The sequence below is a fragment of the Caretta caretta genome, chromosome 8 (assembly GCF_965140235.1).
Source record: "Caretta caretta isolate rCarCar2 chromosome 8, rCarCar1.hap1, whole genome shotgun sequence".
Taxonomy (NCBI): domain Eukaryota; kingdom Metazoa; phylum Chordata; order Testudines; family Cheloniidae; genus Caretta; species Caretta caretta.
In genome coordinates, this window is record NC_134213.1 from 46,270,959 (window position 1) to 46,289,994 (window position 19,036).

General features: G+C 42.8%; 1 protein-coding gene and 1 long non-coding RNA gene across 8 annotated transcripts in view; one reads left to right on the forward strand and one right to left on the reverse strand.

The window, feature by feature from the left end:
- Positions 1–19,036, reverse strand: part of DNM3 (dynamin 3) — a 347,110-nt gene that overhangs the window by 146,933 nt on the left and 181,141 nt on the right. For all 7 annotated transcript variants that reach the window (XR_007357954.2, XR_007357953.2, XM_075131456.1 and 4 more), the window contains one exon: positions 1,705–1,814. Coding sequence is in view for 5 of the 7 variants with exons in the window: in XM_075131456.1 (XP_074987557.1) it covers positions 1,705–1,814 (110 nt within the window). In the remaining 2 variants the exon portion in view is untranslated. The remainder of the gene's footprint in view (positions 1–1,704; positions 1,815–19,036) is intronic.
- LOC125640995 (uncharacterized) lies at positions 766–12,424 on the forward strand. The gene is made up of 5 exons (XR_007357955.2): positions 766–910; positions 2,031–2,130; positions 2,504–2,737; positions 7,783–7,885; positions 9,542–12,424. It is a non-coding gene; the product is annotated as an uncharacterized LOC125640995 (long non-coding RNA).

Consider the following 19,036-nt stretch of genomic DNA (forward strand, 5'->3'; position numbering starts at 1 on the left):
TGCAGGAGGCCCAGACAAAAACTGAGTGTGTAGTAGTTCTAACAGATTTTACACATATGAATCTAAAATCCTAACTCCACAATCTACATGAAGATCTGATGAAAATGCACACGTGAAAAATCACTCTGCCCCTTTTTGGTGAACTGGAAAAGGTAAATGATTTGTTTCTCTCCTTTCTTCACAGCAGTTTGCCCATTAATATTTAAAAAGCACAAAATATTCATAACCATTAGCAAAACAAAGGAGAATTGTCCCTGCGGAACATAAGGCCCTCCGGCCCAAGGGGCTGAACTACACGCGTTCCTTAAAAAAATATTCCTATACTCTGCACAGAATCAATAAAATTGACAAGGATCCATCACTACAAAGTTATATTCCATGACTGAGCTATGTGTGTAAACAGTTAAATTACATTTCAGGTTCCTCAGATAACTTCTCTTACATTTCAAAATAAAACTTCTAAAAAGGCAAAAAAAGGTTTAAAAAGCTTTCTGCGGAGTCTAGAAATGCAAACGGTCAAGTGTTTTAGCTCATGTACCTAACGATTATTTGTGAGATATTTTCCAAGTGCAGTGTTTGAAACAGAATACGAACATGCGAGCCCAGCCCAACAGTTTACCAGGTGTACTGCAAGACTTTACGGGGCATTCAAGCATGAGACTCAAACTTAGTCTCTCACTCCTGAAGCCAGCTGCAGCTGGGAGTGGTTCAGAGATAGCCCGCTCAGCCCTTGTGGGAGAGAGTGCCTCATTTTGCTGGAATGATCACTTCTGGCCAGTTCAGGAGCAATAACAACCGATTCTACAGAGAGTCCTATCCAGCCCTTCTTAGCTGGAAAGACATTTCAGCACATCACAAAGCTTTGAAGGGTGAGGTGAGTGAAGGAGAAGATAAAGGACAAGTATTACAGGTACTTAAACTGATTTTTTGAAAATAGGACTCCAGAAAATGCAGCTTATCTACTGAAATGCTATAGCTTCATTGAGCCAACTGCAAGCATGACTCCTCCCTTTAGAAAGAGAGCACTGATCACTTGCATTTGTGTGTTTGTTGTAGCGTTCACCTTTCTTTTCTGTTTGTACACGCTAGTCACACACTCCTGCTTTTTAGAAGAATATCTCCACAGGGGTACAACACTCTCACCACTCGATACTCAGAAGCAGCAGGCTTGCTGGAAAAGTGTCAGGTGCTGAATTAAGATTCGAATGAATTAGGAAGACAGAGGTATCTCATTCATTTGTCCCTCAACTGTTTTTCAAAAAACACCTACAGTGTCTGATGACGAGAGACAGTGTTTCTGTGGAATTGAGGGGCCAATCCTCAACTGGTGTAGGTTAATGTAGCTCTATTGACGTCAATGGAGCTTGCCAATTTCAACCAGGATCTAGCCCATAAAGTACAAAAGTCTCAGATGGAAGGTCCAGCGACACAAAAATAGGACAGGGAGGGGATCCGTCACTCATTCAAAGGAACAAAATGACCAGCCATGGTCCTGAATCCACACCATGAACAGTGAGAATGATGTAAGGATGCTAACCTTTGGTGCCATGCATCAGGATTAAAGGAATAGCACAGAAAGAGATGAGATGACAGTATTTAAGAGGTTTAATGTCTCATTTTATGGGAACACCAAAACTGCAGTCATTTTCATTAAATTGTAAATCTTCTCAGACCTGAAAAGCACTGGCTGGCACCTTCCCTTACCTTTGCTCCGTGTTAAACAAGGCAAAAATATGTTTGCTAGACATGAAGCTCTTTTCAACATCCCGCACTTTCAGGTTGTCCAAGGGAAGCATGTACTTCTTTTCCTTTTCCTATTAAAAATAAATAAAACCACAAATACTGTAATATGTTTCAAAGAAAGCAGACATCAGCATGCTATAGTTTAGTTAGCGACTATTCTGTTTACTATCTTGACACCAACACTGCTATCAAAGACTAAAGGAATACCTAAAACAAATTATCTTACCCATAATTGGGTGAGCTTGAGTGCATACCAAATTATATAGTCCTCCATCCCTTTCTTTCAGTTAGCTGAAGGACAGTATGCTGTGGAACCCTATTCCAGCTGAGCAGCGAACAGCGGAGGGACTAACAGAGGGAGTTTGCCTGGGATCTGTCCGAGAGGAGGTACGCTAAGTGCTGCATTGAGGGGGCTGTGTTGGTGAGTATCTGAGTGTCTGTTGCGGGGACAGTTTGTCAGTTTGACTGTGTGCTTGATCGTTTGAAAAGTGTGAATTGGGAGTGCTTTGTTCTAGGTGAGCCTTGAGAGGGCCTCACTGTTACAAAAAGGCAGTCAGCTGCGAACCAGTTGAGTGGTGAACAGCAGAGAGGATAACAGAGGGAGTTTGCCTAGGGAGAGCCCACTGTGGCTTTCATCTTACAGGCTTCTCTGAGTAGTTACTACAACACCCGAGGAAGCTCTTAGAAGGAAGGTAATATGGATGGTGAGCGTTCAGCTGTTACCTGCACAGGATGTGCTATGTTTGTCTTTCTTCCACAGGACAGAAGTGACTTTGTCTGTACAAAGTGCAAGCTGGTCTCCATATTGGAAGAGAGGTTCAAGGTCTGGAGAAACAAGTATTGACCTTTGTCAGGATATGCTTCTACGGCACAACTTTCTGAAGATTCAGAGTAGGCTGTGCAGCAGGGACAGAAGGACGGTGAAGAAATTTGGCAGCATGTGACCTCCAGAAGAAGAAAGAGAAGCATCCATGTACCAGCAATGCAGATACAGGTGAGCAACAGTTTTCATGTTCTCTCCACAGGTACTAGATGATACATCTGCGGGAAGGGAGCAGGAGGAGACTCTGCTGATTGGAAGGCATGAGATGCACTGTCTTAGGGAAGGGCGTTCCATGACCACCGCTCCCAAGAGAAGGAGGTGGGTGGTGGTGGTTGGGGACTCCCTCCTCAGGGGGGCTGAGTCATCTATCTGCCGCCCCGACCGGGAAAACTGAGAAGTCTGCTGCTTGCCAGGAGCTAGGATTCACGATGTGATAGAGAGACTGCCGAGACTCATCAAGCCCTCGGACCGCAACCCCTTCCTGCTTCTCCATGTGGGCACCAATAATACTGCCAAGAATGAGCTTGAGCGGATCACTGCAGACTACGTGGCTCTGGGAAGAAGGATAAAGGAGTTTGAGGTTCAAGTGGTGTTCTGGTCCATCCTCCCTGTGGAAGGAAAGGGCCTGGATAGAGACCGTCGAAGCGTGGAAGCCGACGAATGGCTACGCAGGTGGTGTTGGAGAGAAGGCTTTGGATTCTTTGACCATGGGATGGTGTTCCAAGAAGAAGGAGTGCTAGGCAGAGACAGGCTCCACCTAACGAAGAGAGGGAAGAGCATCTTCTCAAGCAGGCTGGCTAACCTAGTGAGGAGGGCTTTAAACTAGGTTAACTGGGGGAAGGAGACCAAAGCCCTGAGGTAAGTGAGATACCGGGAGGAAGCAAGAGGGGAAGTGCAGGAGGGGAAGGCTCCTGCCTCATACGGAGAAAGTGGGACGATCAGCGAGTTACCTCAAGTGCCTATACACAAATGCAAGAAGCCTGGGAAACAAGCGGGAAGAACTGCAAGTCATAGAATCATAGGGTTGGAAGGGACCTCAGGAGGTCATCACCAGACCAGGGCGATGAGGTGGACAAGGCTTTCTTCCGGCAACTAACAGAAGTTACTAGATTGCAGGCCCTGGTTCTCATGGGAGACTTCAATCACCCTGATATCTGCTGGGAGAGCAATACAGTGGTGCACAGACAATCCAAGAAGTTTTTGAAAAGTGTAGGGGACAATTTCCTGGTGCAAGTGCTGGAGGAACCAACTAGGGGCAGAGCTCTTCTTGACCTGCTGCTCACAAACTGGGAAGAATTAGTAGGGGAAACAAAAGTGGATGGGAGCCTGGGAGGCAGTGACCATGAGATGGTGGAGTTCAGGATCCTGACACAGGGAAGAAAGGAGAGCAGCAGAATACGGATCCTGGACTTCAGAAAAGAGACTTTGACTCCCTCAGGGAACTGATGGGCAGGATGGAAAAGAAGTCCAGGAAAGCCGGTTGTATTTTAAAGAATCCTTATTGAAGTTACAGGAACAAACCATCCCAACGTGCAGAAAGACTAGCAAATATGGCAGGCGACCAGCTTGGCTTAACAGTGAAATCCTTGCTGATCTTAAACATAAAAAAAAAAGCTTACAAGAAGTGAAAATTTGGACAGATGACTAGGGAGGAGTATAAAAATATTGCTAGGGCATGCAGGGGTGTAATCAGGAAGGCCAACGCACAACTGGAGTTGCAGCTAGCAAGGGGTGTGAAGGGTAACAAGAAGGGTTACTACAGGTATGTTAGCAACAAGAAGGTGGTCAGGGAAAGTGTGGGACCCTTACTGAATGGGGAAGGCAACATAGTGACAGATGATGTGGAAAAAGCTGAAGTACTCAATGTTTTTTTTGCATCGGTCTTCACGAACAAGGTCAGCTCTGAGACTGCTGCACTGGCAGTACAGTGTGGGGAGAAGATGAGCAGCCCTCAGTGGTGAAAGAACAGGTTAAAGACTATTTAGAAAAGCTGGACATGCACAAGTCCATGGGTCCCGATCTAATGCATCCAAGGGTGCTGAGGGAGTTGGCTGATGTAATTGCAGAGCCATTGATCATTATCTTTGAAAATTCGTGGTGATCTGGGGAGGTCCTGGATGATTGGAAAAAGGCAAATATAGTGCCCATATTTTAAAAAAGGGAAGAAAGAGAACCCAGGGAACTACACCAGCCAGACTCACTTCAGTCCCCAACAAAATAATAGAGCAGGTCCTCAAGGAATCCATTTTGAAGCACTTGGAGGAGAGGAAGGTGATCAGGAACAGTCAACATGGATTCACCAAGGGCAAGTCATACCTGACCAATCTGATTGCCTTCTATGATGAGATAACTGGCTCTGTGCATACGGGGAAAGCGGTGGATGTGATATACCTTAACTTTAGCAAAGCTTTTGATATGGTCTCCCACAGTATTCTTGCCAGCAAGTTAAAGAAGTATGGATTGGATCAGCGGTGGCCAACCTGAGCTTGAGAAGGAGCCAGAATTTACCTATGTACATTGCCAAAGAGCCACAGTAATACATCAGTTCCTCATGCCTGCCAGCAGCCCTGCTGATCAGCGCCTCCCCCTCCCCCCCCATGCCTCCTGTGGCATGCAGGAGGCTCTGGGAGGGCGGGGGCGTGGCAGGCTCAGGGAAGGGGGCAGGAAGGAGTGGGGGCCTTGGCGGAAGGGGTGAAGTAGGGGCAGGGCCTGTGGCAAAGTCAGGGGTTGAGCAGTGATCATACACACACCCCTGCACATTGGAAAGTTGGCATCTGTAGCTCCAGCCTCAGAGTTGGTGCCTGTGCAAGATAGGGTGACCAGATGTCCCAATTTTATAGGGACAGTCCTGATTTTTGGAGCTTTTTCTTACATAGGCACCTATTACCCCCCAACCCCTGTCCAGATTTTTCACACTTGCTGTCTGGTCACCCTAATGCAAGGAGTCACGTATTAACTTCTGAAGAGCCACAAGTTGGCCACCCAGGATTGGATGAATGCACTATAAGGTGGACAGAAAGCTGGCTAGATTGTCGGGCTCAACGGGTAGTGATCAATGGTTCAATGTCTAGTTGGCAGCCGGAATCAAGCAGAGTGCCCCAAGGATTGGTCCAGGGGTCGGTTTTGTTCAACATCTTTATTAATGATCTGGATGATGGGATGAGTTGCAACCTCAGCAAGTTTACAGAAAACACTAAACTGTGGGGAGAGGTAGATACACTGGAGGGTAGGGATAGGGTCCAGAGTGACCTAGACAAATTCGAGGATTGGGCCAAAAGAAATCTGATGAGGTTCAACAAGGACAAGTGCTGAGTCCTGCATTTAGGACAGTAAGAATCCCATGCACCGCAATAGATTGGGGACCTACTGGCTAAGCAGCAGTTCTGCAGAAAAGGACCTGGGGATTATGGTGGATGAGAAGCTGGATATGGAATCAGCACTGTGCCCTTGTTGCCAAGAAGGTCAACGGCATATTGCACTGTATTAGTAGGAGCATTGCCAGCAGATTGAGGGAAGTGATTATTCCCCTCTATTTGGCACTGGTGAGGCCACACCTGGAGCATTGCGTCCAGTTTTGGTCCCCGCACTGCAGAAGGGATGTGGACAAATTGGAGAGAGCCAAGCAGAGGGTAACAACTTCCTGCCACCGGTGAGTGCAGGCCCAGGCCTGCTGCACTCCTCAGGGGAGTGGGGGCGTGGCTGGGGCAGAGCAGGGGCGGGAAAGGGCAGGGCAGGGCAGGAAGAGCTGGAGCAGCATGCTCCAAATTTCCTGGTGCCCTACGCAGCTGCGTATTTTGCGTATGGGTAAGGATGTCCCTGGTTCCAAAGAGGATGGAGCTAGGCTGTTCTCGCTGGCAGGTGGCAGAACAAGAAACAACCGTCTCAAACTGCAGTGGGGGAGGTCTAGGTTGGATATTAGGAAACACTATTTCACTGGGAGGATAGTGAAGCACTGGATTGGGTTACCTAGGGAGGTGGTGGAATCTCCATCCTTAGAGGTTTTTAAGGCCCAGCTTGACAAAACCCTGGCTGGGATGATTTAGTTGGGGACTGGTCCTGCTTTGAGCAGGGGATTGGACTAGATGACCTCCTGAGGTCTCTTCCAACCCTAATATTCTATTATTCTAATTGTAAGAAAAAATAATACTATTGAAAGATGAGTGGTTTTAAAGCCTTTTTTTCCCATGCACAGGGTTAGACGGATGTAAATAAAGGTAATGGTGACTACTGGTTTCTCCTCAGCACTTGACATTTCATTGAAGATCTGGGTGATTTCAAGGAATTTCGCTGGTGGCCACCATGTGCCAAACAGGTTTCCCATGTATTAGTGTATCAAGCCACTACTACTATTTTTAGAGCACTAGTGAGAGCCCCACGAGGCCAAGTCTATAGACCTGGGCTGGGAGGCTCACTCCAAAACGCTGTGGGGACATACCAAAAGTGCTTTTACAAATGAGACCCTTTTACAGATGGGGAAAGACACCAAGAAGTGAAGTGATTCACCCAAGAGCTGGGATTAGAACCTATTTCTCCTGACTCTCAGGCTGGTGCCCTAGCTCCTAGACAATACTATTTACAATATTATTTACAACACAAAAACATAGTACAATTAACCAAAATATGTTTTAGAACACCATTCACTTTACTCCATCTTAGAATCTTCCTTATGAAAGATTAATCCTTCAAGGGTGTTTAAATTATTTATACAGGTTAGACTCTTGGATATTCCTATGAAGGGAGACAGAAGGATGTCTATGTTTCAAAGTCCTTCAGAGACAACATATTGGACATAAGAAGCCAGGGTTACAGAACTATTTAGTTCAGGAAAAAAGGCATCACACATCCACTATGACATTCGAGAGATACAAAGCTCATTGCAATTTAAAAAAAAAAACAACTCTCCCCGCCCAGAAAAAGGAACTATCACCTCCACATGAACTACCATGTTTCAAGCAATAGATGAGCCCAACAACAAGTCAGCCTTAGAGCAATTACTTTATCCTGTGGAAGTTCCCAAAGCTCTAAACAGGATCAGATCAGTGTATGCTAGGTGCTCCACAGCCAAAAGACAAGGTTACTATCAAGGAGCTACAAGGTGGAAGGAATGGGGCTAGGCATAGTTATACAAGTGATGATGGGCACCTGGCTCATTAGTTCCATTTCTTATTTTTCAACATTTGTTCATTTTTATTTATAGATTTTAATTTTTGTTACAGGGCAGAGGTGAGCGAACTTCAGTAAGAGGGAAGGACAAAGACTCATCTCTAGAAGGAACTGCGACTTCCTCTGTTGTGAATACAGACTACACTTTACAAAGATGTAAGTGTGACCCACCCTCTCTCTGACATGAAAAACTTCCCACAGTGCAAGTTAAAAATATCCTAGCCAGGAGAGGCCTTCATCCCCAGGAGATGTTCCATCACCAACAGTCATATGGTAGCCTCTATTTAAAAGTGGATAGTTCTGTGCCCCTTGGGAGTGAGCTCGGCTCCAGGGGTGCCACAGTTTTCAAATCACTTGGGTGGAAGTTACCCCTTACAATGTTGTTTGGTTGGGAGACTTGTAGGAGCACACAAAGAATGAATACAGTGACCACACACACAGTTACAAGTAAAAAATCTTGTTTGTATTATAAAAGTTACAGTCATATCTCCATATAGCCAACGTTGGGTTCATATTCAAATACCCAAGGATCTTAACAAGTTGGGTGGATCTCCTTACAGGTAGTCATTAATAGAGGGGTAGTTCCCGCTGTGGTCTTCCCACCCTAGTCATATCAGGAACAGCATTTTATCTTGCTGTCATGACCACACTTAACACCCTATGAATATGCATGAGGGTTCCATCCTCTTCCCTGTCTGTACTTCCACACATAAATGACGGGGTGCCCTGCTTCTCATAGGTTGTTCTCTTAGTTCCCCTTATTCTTATTAAAATTTATGTAAACATGTTCCCATGACAACCTGCACTCAGAGCAGAACTTTTGTGATGTTACAATTGGGTGTCTTGCATTCTAGATGGGTACATTGGGACATTTTCCGGGGACATCACCTATTGGTACATCCTCTCCAGTAAACCTGTAACCTTACTGGCATAGGGCCATTCCTGTGTCACCCATTCATGACACATCTTCTTAAGCCCGAGGCCTAGCGTGGCTGAGCTGAAACCTCACAGGCCTTAGCATATATCCTTGTATTATGGCCTTACTTTACCTATATACCTAATACACACTTACCACTCCTAAATATTTATCAGTCTTGTACTCCTATAATCCTATCCTACTTATATCTAGTCATCACATTGATTACATATGAAACAACATATGAGTTAACCAAGACAACAGATAACTCAATTAAATGACAAAATGAACTAATTGGCTACAAAACATAATGCTCAAGAAGGTCCTTAGTAGGCTAGTGCTGTCCTATGTTTTATGTGCGGGTGACTAACAAAATGTCTACACTGCAATTAAAAACCTGCAACTGGCCCATGCCAGCTGACTCAGGCGCATGGGGCTCAGGCTAAGGAGCTGTTTAACTGCAGTGCAGATGTTCTGCTGCTGCCTTAGCTCTGGGACCCTCCTGCCTCACAGGATCCTAGAGCCCAGGGCTCCAGGCCAACATCTACACAGCAATTAAACAGCCCCTTAGCCCAAGCCCCATAAGCCCAAACCAGCTGGCATGGGTTTTTAATTGCAGTATATAGACATACAGTAATAGACCAACTAGCTGCCAACAAATGATAGTGAGATGGAAATATGCTGTACTGTAACTACCAACTGCTTCAGCAAGTTTCAGTTAAATACACTCAAAATAAATAAAGGTAAAGTCCAAAATGTTACAAGGGCAGGTGGAGATCAAAGATCTCCCACAGTGCTTTAAAGTCTGTTCATCTAATGAGTTAGGATGAGTTTGCCCACAAGAGGCAAGAAAGGGATTTTGATCTAGTCTTTTCCCTCTTTTTGACAACCTGCAGACAGACCCTTGGGTGACTGGAAAAAAGAGACGTGGATTGCAGCTGAAGGGGGTTTAAGGAAGAATAACCCTATTATGCAGTTTTTGGCACAATGAAAATGGATTACTGTAATTACTTTCTATACCATTCTTTTTAGATATCATCAAGGATGATACTCATTTCTAGGTCTCATGAGTTCAGCTCTTCTCTTTCTGGTCTTCTGCTGCACCCACTGGCTAGCTTGAGGGCTCTACCCCGCTGAGCATCCTCCAACTAGAGGACATTTGGATGTTCCCAGCCAGTTCCTTTCAACAGGGAGAAGTTAGAGTTCCCAACTCAAGACAACTAGTGTATTGCACTGACACAGGACAATCAATTCTCTCTGCTTTATATCTTGAGGAATGTAAGCAACATTACTGGAGTACAATATGCCATGTCAAAAATATGTTCCTCAAACTCTGAAGTGTTGGATTTAGCAAAGCGCTTGCATTGGTCTAATTCTGTTCCCACTTAATAGGAAGTCACATCTTTTAGAGCTAGAGAGTTTCCCATGTGATTTACACCGGAAGCACAAACATCCATGAGAAAGAGTCCTGCATTGATTGTAAATTTAAAGAACCCATATAACATCTCTGTTGAACACAGCTTCTATTAAATGGCCTTTGAATTAAGGCATGGGACTAGGAGCTGGAAGGGCTGGATTTTGTTTGTGTCTCTACCAGACTTCCTGTGTAAGCTTGGGCAACTCACTTGGCTTCTCTGTGCCTATTTGTACACCTGTAATATGGGGATGATTTTTATCTACCTGGCAGCAGTGTTGCAAGGCCTCATCCTGGTAGTTAACATTCATGTGAAGCAGATCATAATGCAAGGCTGTGACAAGGTACGCTACCAATTAGAATGTGGGGATAGTTAAATGGTGCACCAAGGCAAACACTTCCTCCCTTCCCCACTACTTTCTCTGTCAGGCCAGTAAAACAGGTAAGTGGTGGGGGAGGAGATGTACCTGGGGCTTATGAACCTTAGGCTCAGATGACATTAAAGGAGAAAGAGAAAATGAATAGCTAAAGAAAGAAACACCTGCTCTGTAGCCCTACTTACATCCCAGAAAGCAGAGGGCTTTTTATTTAGACCCAGGCTACTCTCATTGCCTGTGTGGAATAGCCCAAACGGTAACAAAGACATTATATAAATGTACACTGTTGTAATTTCTCCAGTCGCATTTAATATCATTTACATCAACATCCAGCATCTAGATTGCAATCTAAGTTTAAATATATCCCAAAGAGTTTCCAGACAGCTTGACAATCATGTTTATAGTCTAATTTTATTTTTACCTTGCCAAACTAAGAGCAGCATAGCATCTCCACAGTGGTCTTTGCTTTACCATACTTGCCTTTACAGCTGAAGCTGCACAGACAGATTTTAAGTTTGCTTCATAAGGCACTTCCATTTTATTCTGAACTTTTTGTTGTTGTAGAAAAACAAAGCAAGCAAGCTGGTGATGGCCATTCAGCTATGTGCGCCTGATGTTGCTCCTGGGTACAGCTAGAGAAAATATAACTGAACTAGCTAGAAAATTAACTAGGGGCCAGCATTAAAAAGAAAACAAATGCAGACATGAAAAGTTTAACATTTTTATGAAAAAAATGTGGCAAAATTAGAATATTTAATAGGTTGCAGATGCCAGGATCATATTTCTTCCACCTATGCATCTCTCCTGCCTCCTCCCACCTTGAGCTATACAGATGGAGTCAACTGTTGAAAGCATAAAGCCAGGATGCCAAACTTTTTTCTAATGTTTCTTTGACCATGGCAAAGCTGAGAGATGAGCAGATCCTCTTACCCAAGACAGAAGCACACTGTTGATAGATGATATTTCAAGGAGAAGGTCCATGTCACTTTATTCTAAAGTTTAATTTTAAAAACTGCCTGTTGCAATTGCTGGAACAGTCTGCCACCTTCCATACTGGTTCTCTACCAAACCCAGCCAGATGGGTGAAATCTTTAGAAATAAGTCCTCATGACATATTGGTAGTTCTTGCCAAATGTTTGGCATACAGGAAATACATTGGATATTTTCTAGTATCAGTTTTAGTGGAACTGGTGGCACATTTTTATGAGAAATTTGACGAAAATGAAAAAAAATCTGTTGAAATTTGTCTGACAGAATTTTGAGTTGTCAGCCAAAGTTTTCAGACCAAAACTTTTTGCCTCAGTGCCTCATATGAGCTGTAGTTCAAGTAGCTCATGACCCATTCCCCTCTATGGGCAGTGCTCCCTGACTGCAATACATGTCCCATAATGCACCCCTCTTGCTGACCTGTCACAATGCACCAATCAGAGTACCGTAGCCAAAGTTCATCACAGAAGATGTAGTCTGACTGGGGAGCAATATTACTTTTTATACTTAACAATGACAACCAGGTATGATAAATTAGAGAAGAAATGTATATTATTTATCATGTACATCTTTGTGGCAATGCCACTGAAGAACAATCGTGCAATACAAGAAGAGAATCTTTTAAAAAATCTAAACAATTAAAATAGTTCCATAAAGAAAAAAAACTGAATAAACTATACAAAAATGTGGATCTGGCCTCACAAGGCAAGCCAGAATGCTAGAAGAAAGCAACAGAGGATGTTGAGCGTTAACACCAAATCTCTTGTATCCTCATTGCACAAATCCTTTAACTCCTTCCACATTTGAGATAATCAGCTCTCTGATCCAAGCAAAGAAGACATGCCAAATCCAAAATTTTAGCTAACTGAGAAAGTTTTAAAAACTAAATCACATTAGTTAGGCATGATCCACTTTAGGGAATCTGTGTTCTTGTATTTTCAGTATCTATAGATAGCTATAGTTTAAAGATTATAGCTTTTTGTTTTTTAGATTTTTCCTACACATTTATTTTCCCCCCAAACTGCTGCTGCTTCTGTTTTTAGAAGTGTTTTTTAAAAACAAAAAAAAACCCCAACAACAACATTTCCTCTCTCTGGTACTTCTTCAGAATGTCATTACATCTGACCCCAAGTTAAATAATTCTTTACTTTAATCTTGTCATTTATTTTACAGTATGATCTTCATTTCCCACAGAATTTTTTCTCCTTCCCCAGAACTCTTATCATATTTGTTTCTGGCACCTTCCTTGCTCCCAAACTTCTTTATGAACACAGTGACAAAAGAAAACTTCACATTTTAGCAATGCCTGCATCTTTTCAATAAATGACCACTGCCATCTCTTTTAATAGGATCTATTTTCTCATTTACTACTGTTACCCCTCAAGTATTTGAACAGTTGTATCTTTAGCTTTACCTTTGGTACAATATTCTTTTTCATCTTGACTTTTGTTTTTATTTTATTCCCATCTTCCCTTCCTCTCAGCAGCTTCTGTATTAAAGTTTGAGGCATCATGTTGAAGGAACTACTGCAAGGGCTACTGCTGCCCTTGATAGACCTGTTGTGTGTTTAACCTGAGAACTTCAGTCCCCTATGTAATTCTTTCTGTGAATTTATATGGCACCAATCACTGTAGTATCTTTGCTCCATTAAGATCATTAAATAGTCTAATTACCTTTGGTTCTTGCCTTTTTTCCAGATCAGGTGTGTGAGTTTTATATTTATTCTTCTGGGAGGACAAGGTCAAGGAGATGAATCTTGCATACATTCTTGAAGCGATGAAGATTCATTGTTGTCCTGATTTCTTGTGGAGGAGAGGCCCACAGGTAGAGCCAGTCCCCAGGCCAGGCATCATGCCTGTTACATCAACCTCAATCTATTTCTCTTGATTGGAGCTGGCTGGGAAGGGGCTAATTAGGTGCTTTTGCAGCAGCACCCTGCTACAAGAGCACTGTAGCAGTCCAGCTTGTTGGTCACAAGAGTATTGATCCCTCTTGACAAGATGGAATACAGTATGATGAGGAGTAGTCTCTTGTCCAGGAATAGATGGATGAAAACACTTCCAGCTGAATTTGTGAGTTCAGCAGCAGTGAAAAGTGTAGGATGTCCGCAAAGCTATAGCTTAATTTGTTGAGCACAGGTCAGACACTCTTGACTGAGGCTGATGTTAAAATTTTGCCTTTATTTGCAAAGCAATTCTCTCTCCCCACCAGCATCATTTCCATCTCATCTAGGCTTAGCTTAAATCAGTCACATTTCATCTAAGCGCTGACCTCACTTAGACAATGGGATACCTGGAAGATGGTGTTGTGAGCATCTGCTATGAAAGTCGGTTGTCATCTGCGTATTCTGGACAACTGAGGGCATGCTGCCTCACTGTCAGGTCCTACCAATTTTACACATACAGCGTGTCAAATAGGATAGAGAGCTTTGCAACAGCTTCTGAAGCATACACCAGAGCTATACAACACTTTAAGGCAGATGGAAGATTGACTTTCCCAAGAAGAGTTGTTGGATATTTCAGTCAGCAGACTCAGGCAATTGTGATTGGTTATTCATTGTTTTATGCTTCAAGGACTTTGTGTTGTATGAAAGGACCAGTATGAGAAAAAGACTGGTGAAAAGGATATCTGGTTTTGGTTCCTATCACTTGGGATTGTGAAAAAACATTCTGGATTCAGGAAATCTTGTCTGGAAAGTGGTCCATCAATTCCTCACAACTAAGTGGTGCTGGCATCTAGAACAGACAGAATCCAATCAGTGTTGATGAACCAGGTAACAGTTTGGAAAACTCTGTTGGATGTGACTTATGGCTACTCTGATGGTGGAGAAGAAAAAGCTTTTTTCTTTGTGACACGGACTGTTTCTGATCACTTGGTTTTCTTTATTTCCCTTTTTATCTACAGCAGGTTATCAAAGACCCATGCTGACTTGTGGGGGTGATGAGTAAGGATGGGGTTGATTCAGTGCAGTGAGTATATGCTTCCCAGTTTCAGAGAGTTTAAGGCCAGAAGGGACCATTAGAGCATCTAGCTTGACCTTCTGTATATCTCAGGCCACCAAATTTCATCCAGTAATCACTGTATTGAGACCAACAAATTAAGTTAGACTAAAGCATTTCAGTCCTCAGGACACTAATTTGTTGTGTGGCTCAGACAGAGAACAGGAGACCCTGAGGTGCCACCAGTACCTGAGACCCCAGCAATTGCAGGGAATTGATAAAGTGAGATATGTTCAGATGATCCCAGCAGGTGTTCCATGCTCCAGAGCAAGGAGAAACCCCCCTCCCCCCATCTCCATGCTGGTGGAGAACAGATGGTTACACACCAAAATCCTGTGAGCTCTGACCTCTCAGCTACACAGGGATTTCCATTAGAACATTTTAAATGTAGCTGGATCTATGCATTTCCTAGGGAGAAACATATATAGATCCTCTTCTTATATAGGGGTGGGCTCTGATTTCAGCCTAGAGGAAGTAATGATCTGACGAGGACTGACTTGCCAGTGCTAGATCTCATAAATGTTAGAAGCACTGTGTTAACATTTTAAAGGAAATGCTCATTTTAATTGTACTTTCACATTCTGGGTATTTCACAATTTACAAATGATGAGTCTCTTTTTATAAGAGACTTTCACAATTCTGTGCATAAATGTCATAGATACAACTTCACTTTCATTTCCCACTTCTCCTTTGGAAAACTATTCCTCAAAAATTCTTTTGGCCTGTGAATGTATTTCAGTTTCTGTGACAGGAAACCTAGAAAAGTTCAAGTTTAAGGAGCCAACATGTACTTTCCTTGTGTAGCCACTGATGTATTTTGAGAGAGGTCATGCTTCCAGAATTTTTTTTTCCTGTATGTGTGGAAACAAATCCTTTTTATTGAAAACAAAAAAATATAAATATGCAATTACATAATTTTGCACAGTATTGTTCGAGTAGGGGTTTTCCTGAGTTAACACTACTGGCCATGTGAGAATCCTGAAGATGCAGCATAATAATTAAAAAAAAAATTGGTTCATGGCATTTATGTTGCCCTAGTTGCTTATCATTTAAAGCTTTCAGACAGCAATCAATTTCACTGTGGTGGAAGTTACTGCAAAATGCATTAAGAAGTTCACGCCTGTGGCAATGGTCACTGAAAATATTTTGGAAAGCATCCCAGAACTATAAGACTTTTTCCAGACATCCAAGAGAAACTCTGGTATGACTGAGCTTCTGGTCTCAACTTTTCTTTTATTAATATAGCAGCAAGATATTTTTGAAAGGTACATTTCAGCAGTTTCTCCTTAGACAGCCAAGATGCCTGGGCCATGGAAAACATTAACTACTGAGAGACAACTGTTAGAAGATCTCTCTCTCCCTAGCCTCATAAAACATCCAAACTGATCAACAGGGACACTGAATTTAATATTCATTTTGTTTTTCAATTTGATAATTTCAGATTATTATGTAGAAATATATCCTAATTTCTGCACTTCAGAGAAAAACTGCTGAGTGATATGAGAAGGAAAAAGACACGAGCTGCTTACATCATCACTATGGGATTCAATATCCTGGAAAATAAGTAGCTTGAAGGATGTCCCTGTTTGAAACTAAAAAGTATTGGAATAGGCCAATGCCCGACAAGCACGATTTTTTTCTTTCATCTGAGGATGAAAAAGATACCTTCAAACTACAAATGGCATAAGCCATCAAATCCTCAAGGTCTTCCTAAAAACAAAATGTTTCAGAATCTGATCAACTAAGCAAGGGACTTCCTGAAAGAAAAACTCTAGTGGGCAGGAAAATTTGAGCCCTCTAACTTTGGAGACAGGTTTTGCAGGATAGACAGCCTCCCTTGCAGCTGAATGGTTCTTCTGTAAATATATACAGGCGGGGATCAAGTGATTGCCTTGCAAGTGTCTAAATACCCCTCAAAGTCACTCTCTCTCAGCAGTGATGTGACTTTCCATGCAGTAGCAACCAGGCCTGAAAAATAAGTGATGCAGTAATTTAAACATGACTTTCTTCATGACAGTGTCACTCAAGATATATGGATGTCAAAACTTTTAACCAGGACCATTTAAAATTAAATATTCATAGACTATAAGCTCTTCAGTGCATGGACTTTGTCTACCTCTTTCATTGCACAGTACCTAGCAAAATCGGGCCTTGATTCTGACTGGGGATTCTAGATTTTACTATAACAAATGTTGAACAATAACAGAGCTTGTAGAGAAGGACATCACAAGAATGGGCAAGAAGACGTAGAAAAAAATATTGGTAGAACATCCAGTGTAATGTAGAAAACCATCACCCTGTTAGGAAGGAATCTAGGAGGTTTCCACAGTGTCACTTTAACAGGTCCTTTTCATGACGATCTTTTTTGGATGTCAAGTTTCTGAAGGTCCTTAGTGCATACTGGACAGCTTTTGTGTCCACAGCTTCTATATGCACCTGTTTCTGTAGATATTAAATGACCTGGGTGTGAACTCACTCAAGTGGTTTCCCTATTAGGGGTTGAATCCATGATCATTACAGTTTGAATAGGTGGAAGTACAATCCTAATTAGAGACTATCTGGACTGCCACCAGACTAGAGAAGCTCGAAGTCATTCAACTGGATAGGATGCGAGTCCCTGAATGTTTGTTTCAACTGTTATATCAAGGTTCTCTGAGGCTGTTTCAGGGGGATACATGCTACAGGATCTCCAAATCCAGTTACAACCATGAGGGTCAAAAATTGTAGGATGGTCACTTGTAGTCACTGCTGGCTCTTACAAATCTTCCCTGCTGGACTGATGATTTCTTTATTTTGCCCTGGGACAAGAAGGCTTTGAGATAAACATGTCTAGCAGGTCTCTTAAGTTTTCCTAATATCTGTGGAGGGCAGACTGGGACTCTGAGTGGTAAATGAGGCACCTTCCATAGTCGTTTCTTTGCTTGGCCAGTCATTCAGATAGAGAAACATATGCAGGTCATTAATGACAACCAGCAAACATTTTTCTGAAAACACACAGCATCAAAAGACAAACCTACAAAGTTGTAGGTTTATTCCCCTACTACAAACTTGAGATGCATATAGGTACATTTCTAGTGGCTGGAGTGTATGTAAGCATCAATAATGAACAGAGCCTGTAGCCAGTCACTTAATTTGAGAAGCAAATGATCGCAAATGCAAAGCACCTCAGTGCTGAGAGCCCACATGAAAGCACTAAGCAAATACGCTCAAGCATTGAGACACAATAGGTCAAGGAGGCAACAGACAAATGCTTACTGAACTACTGAAAGCACCAGTATATGGAGTGATCATGCCAAAGAGCTTGTAGCGCTGAAGTTCAGAAGGAAAACATGCACTGAAGTGCCAACAAAATGTGCCTAAGTGTTGAACAAAGCCTTGAAGAAACTGGACTAAGTGTTTCAATGCCAAACAAGAAAAAAGGGACCCCCGAAATGCCAAAAGGCACCAATCAAGCCTGGAGAAGCTTGAAGGCAATGAATGGAAAAGTGCCGCAAGCACATCTCAGCTGCAAAATAGCTGTGAGGTCGGATGACTTGGAAAACAGACTATGGAACAATGGGTAACATCTTCAAAAGCACCCAAATGATTTAAGATCCTAAGTCCCCTTGAAATGGGGTTTAGACACTTCTGAAAATATTACCCACTAAGAACAAAAACAGGCTACAGGAGCATTGACACAAAGTCCAAACGCAGCTCCTGTAGCAGCTCCTTCAGTGACCGCTGTCAACGAGGAACTGACTGGGAGGCTCTAGGCACAGAGTTAGCAGCACATAGTGGCATGCTAGTGTTTGTGTATAGTGGGAGGAAGGGGGGACTCATGCATTAGAAACCATTGCCTCAGAGCGTCAACGTCTGAAAGTAAGAGGAATTTCCCCCTGCTTTGGGTGGAGCTAGGCAGTGTGGGGTGGAAAGTGGCATCAAATGAAGAATGCAAATCTTGTAGTGATGGTATCTTTGAGGAATACAGCATCCCAAATCCTGCTAATCAATCTCAAGATAAGAATCTTGTAATTCCACAACTTTCTTCGTATAGCCTCACAATCAGACTCTCATCAAACCTTGTCTTTTCTCATTATAACACTTCTAAAACCCAGCCCTAGCCTCCACAGCCAAAACTTCCTTCAAACCACTCATCTCTTTTTTCCTGGATTTCTGGAGCAAGCTCCTCTCCTAGTCAAGCCTACATTTCTCTTTTGTGCTGTGTAGTTTGCTGAAGTTCACAGACAGAATAGATTGGAGAGTTTGACTGTCTGTCAGAAGACAAATTTGTCCAGAGGTAAGAAATCTCCTACAGAGCATCAGAATTGGAAATATACCCTAGTCCAGAGTGGAAGCTCTGGCGAGATGAGAACTGTCTGCAATTACCTAATCACTGGTGTTAAGATGTACTGTAATTTGGACTCCGCAGCAGCCCAGCTAGACAATTGGGTGGTCCTTCTTCCAGGAAAATCTAATCAGAGGACTAAAATCAAAATGGTCATATGGAGTATCCTCTAGCACATACTGTATAACTCACAACACTACTCACAGGTTGAATAAGGCTTATAGTGTCACAATCTTATGAAAATATCGGGTTTTTCTAAGGAATTGTTGAACAAAGTCAACCCAAATGCT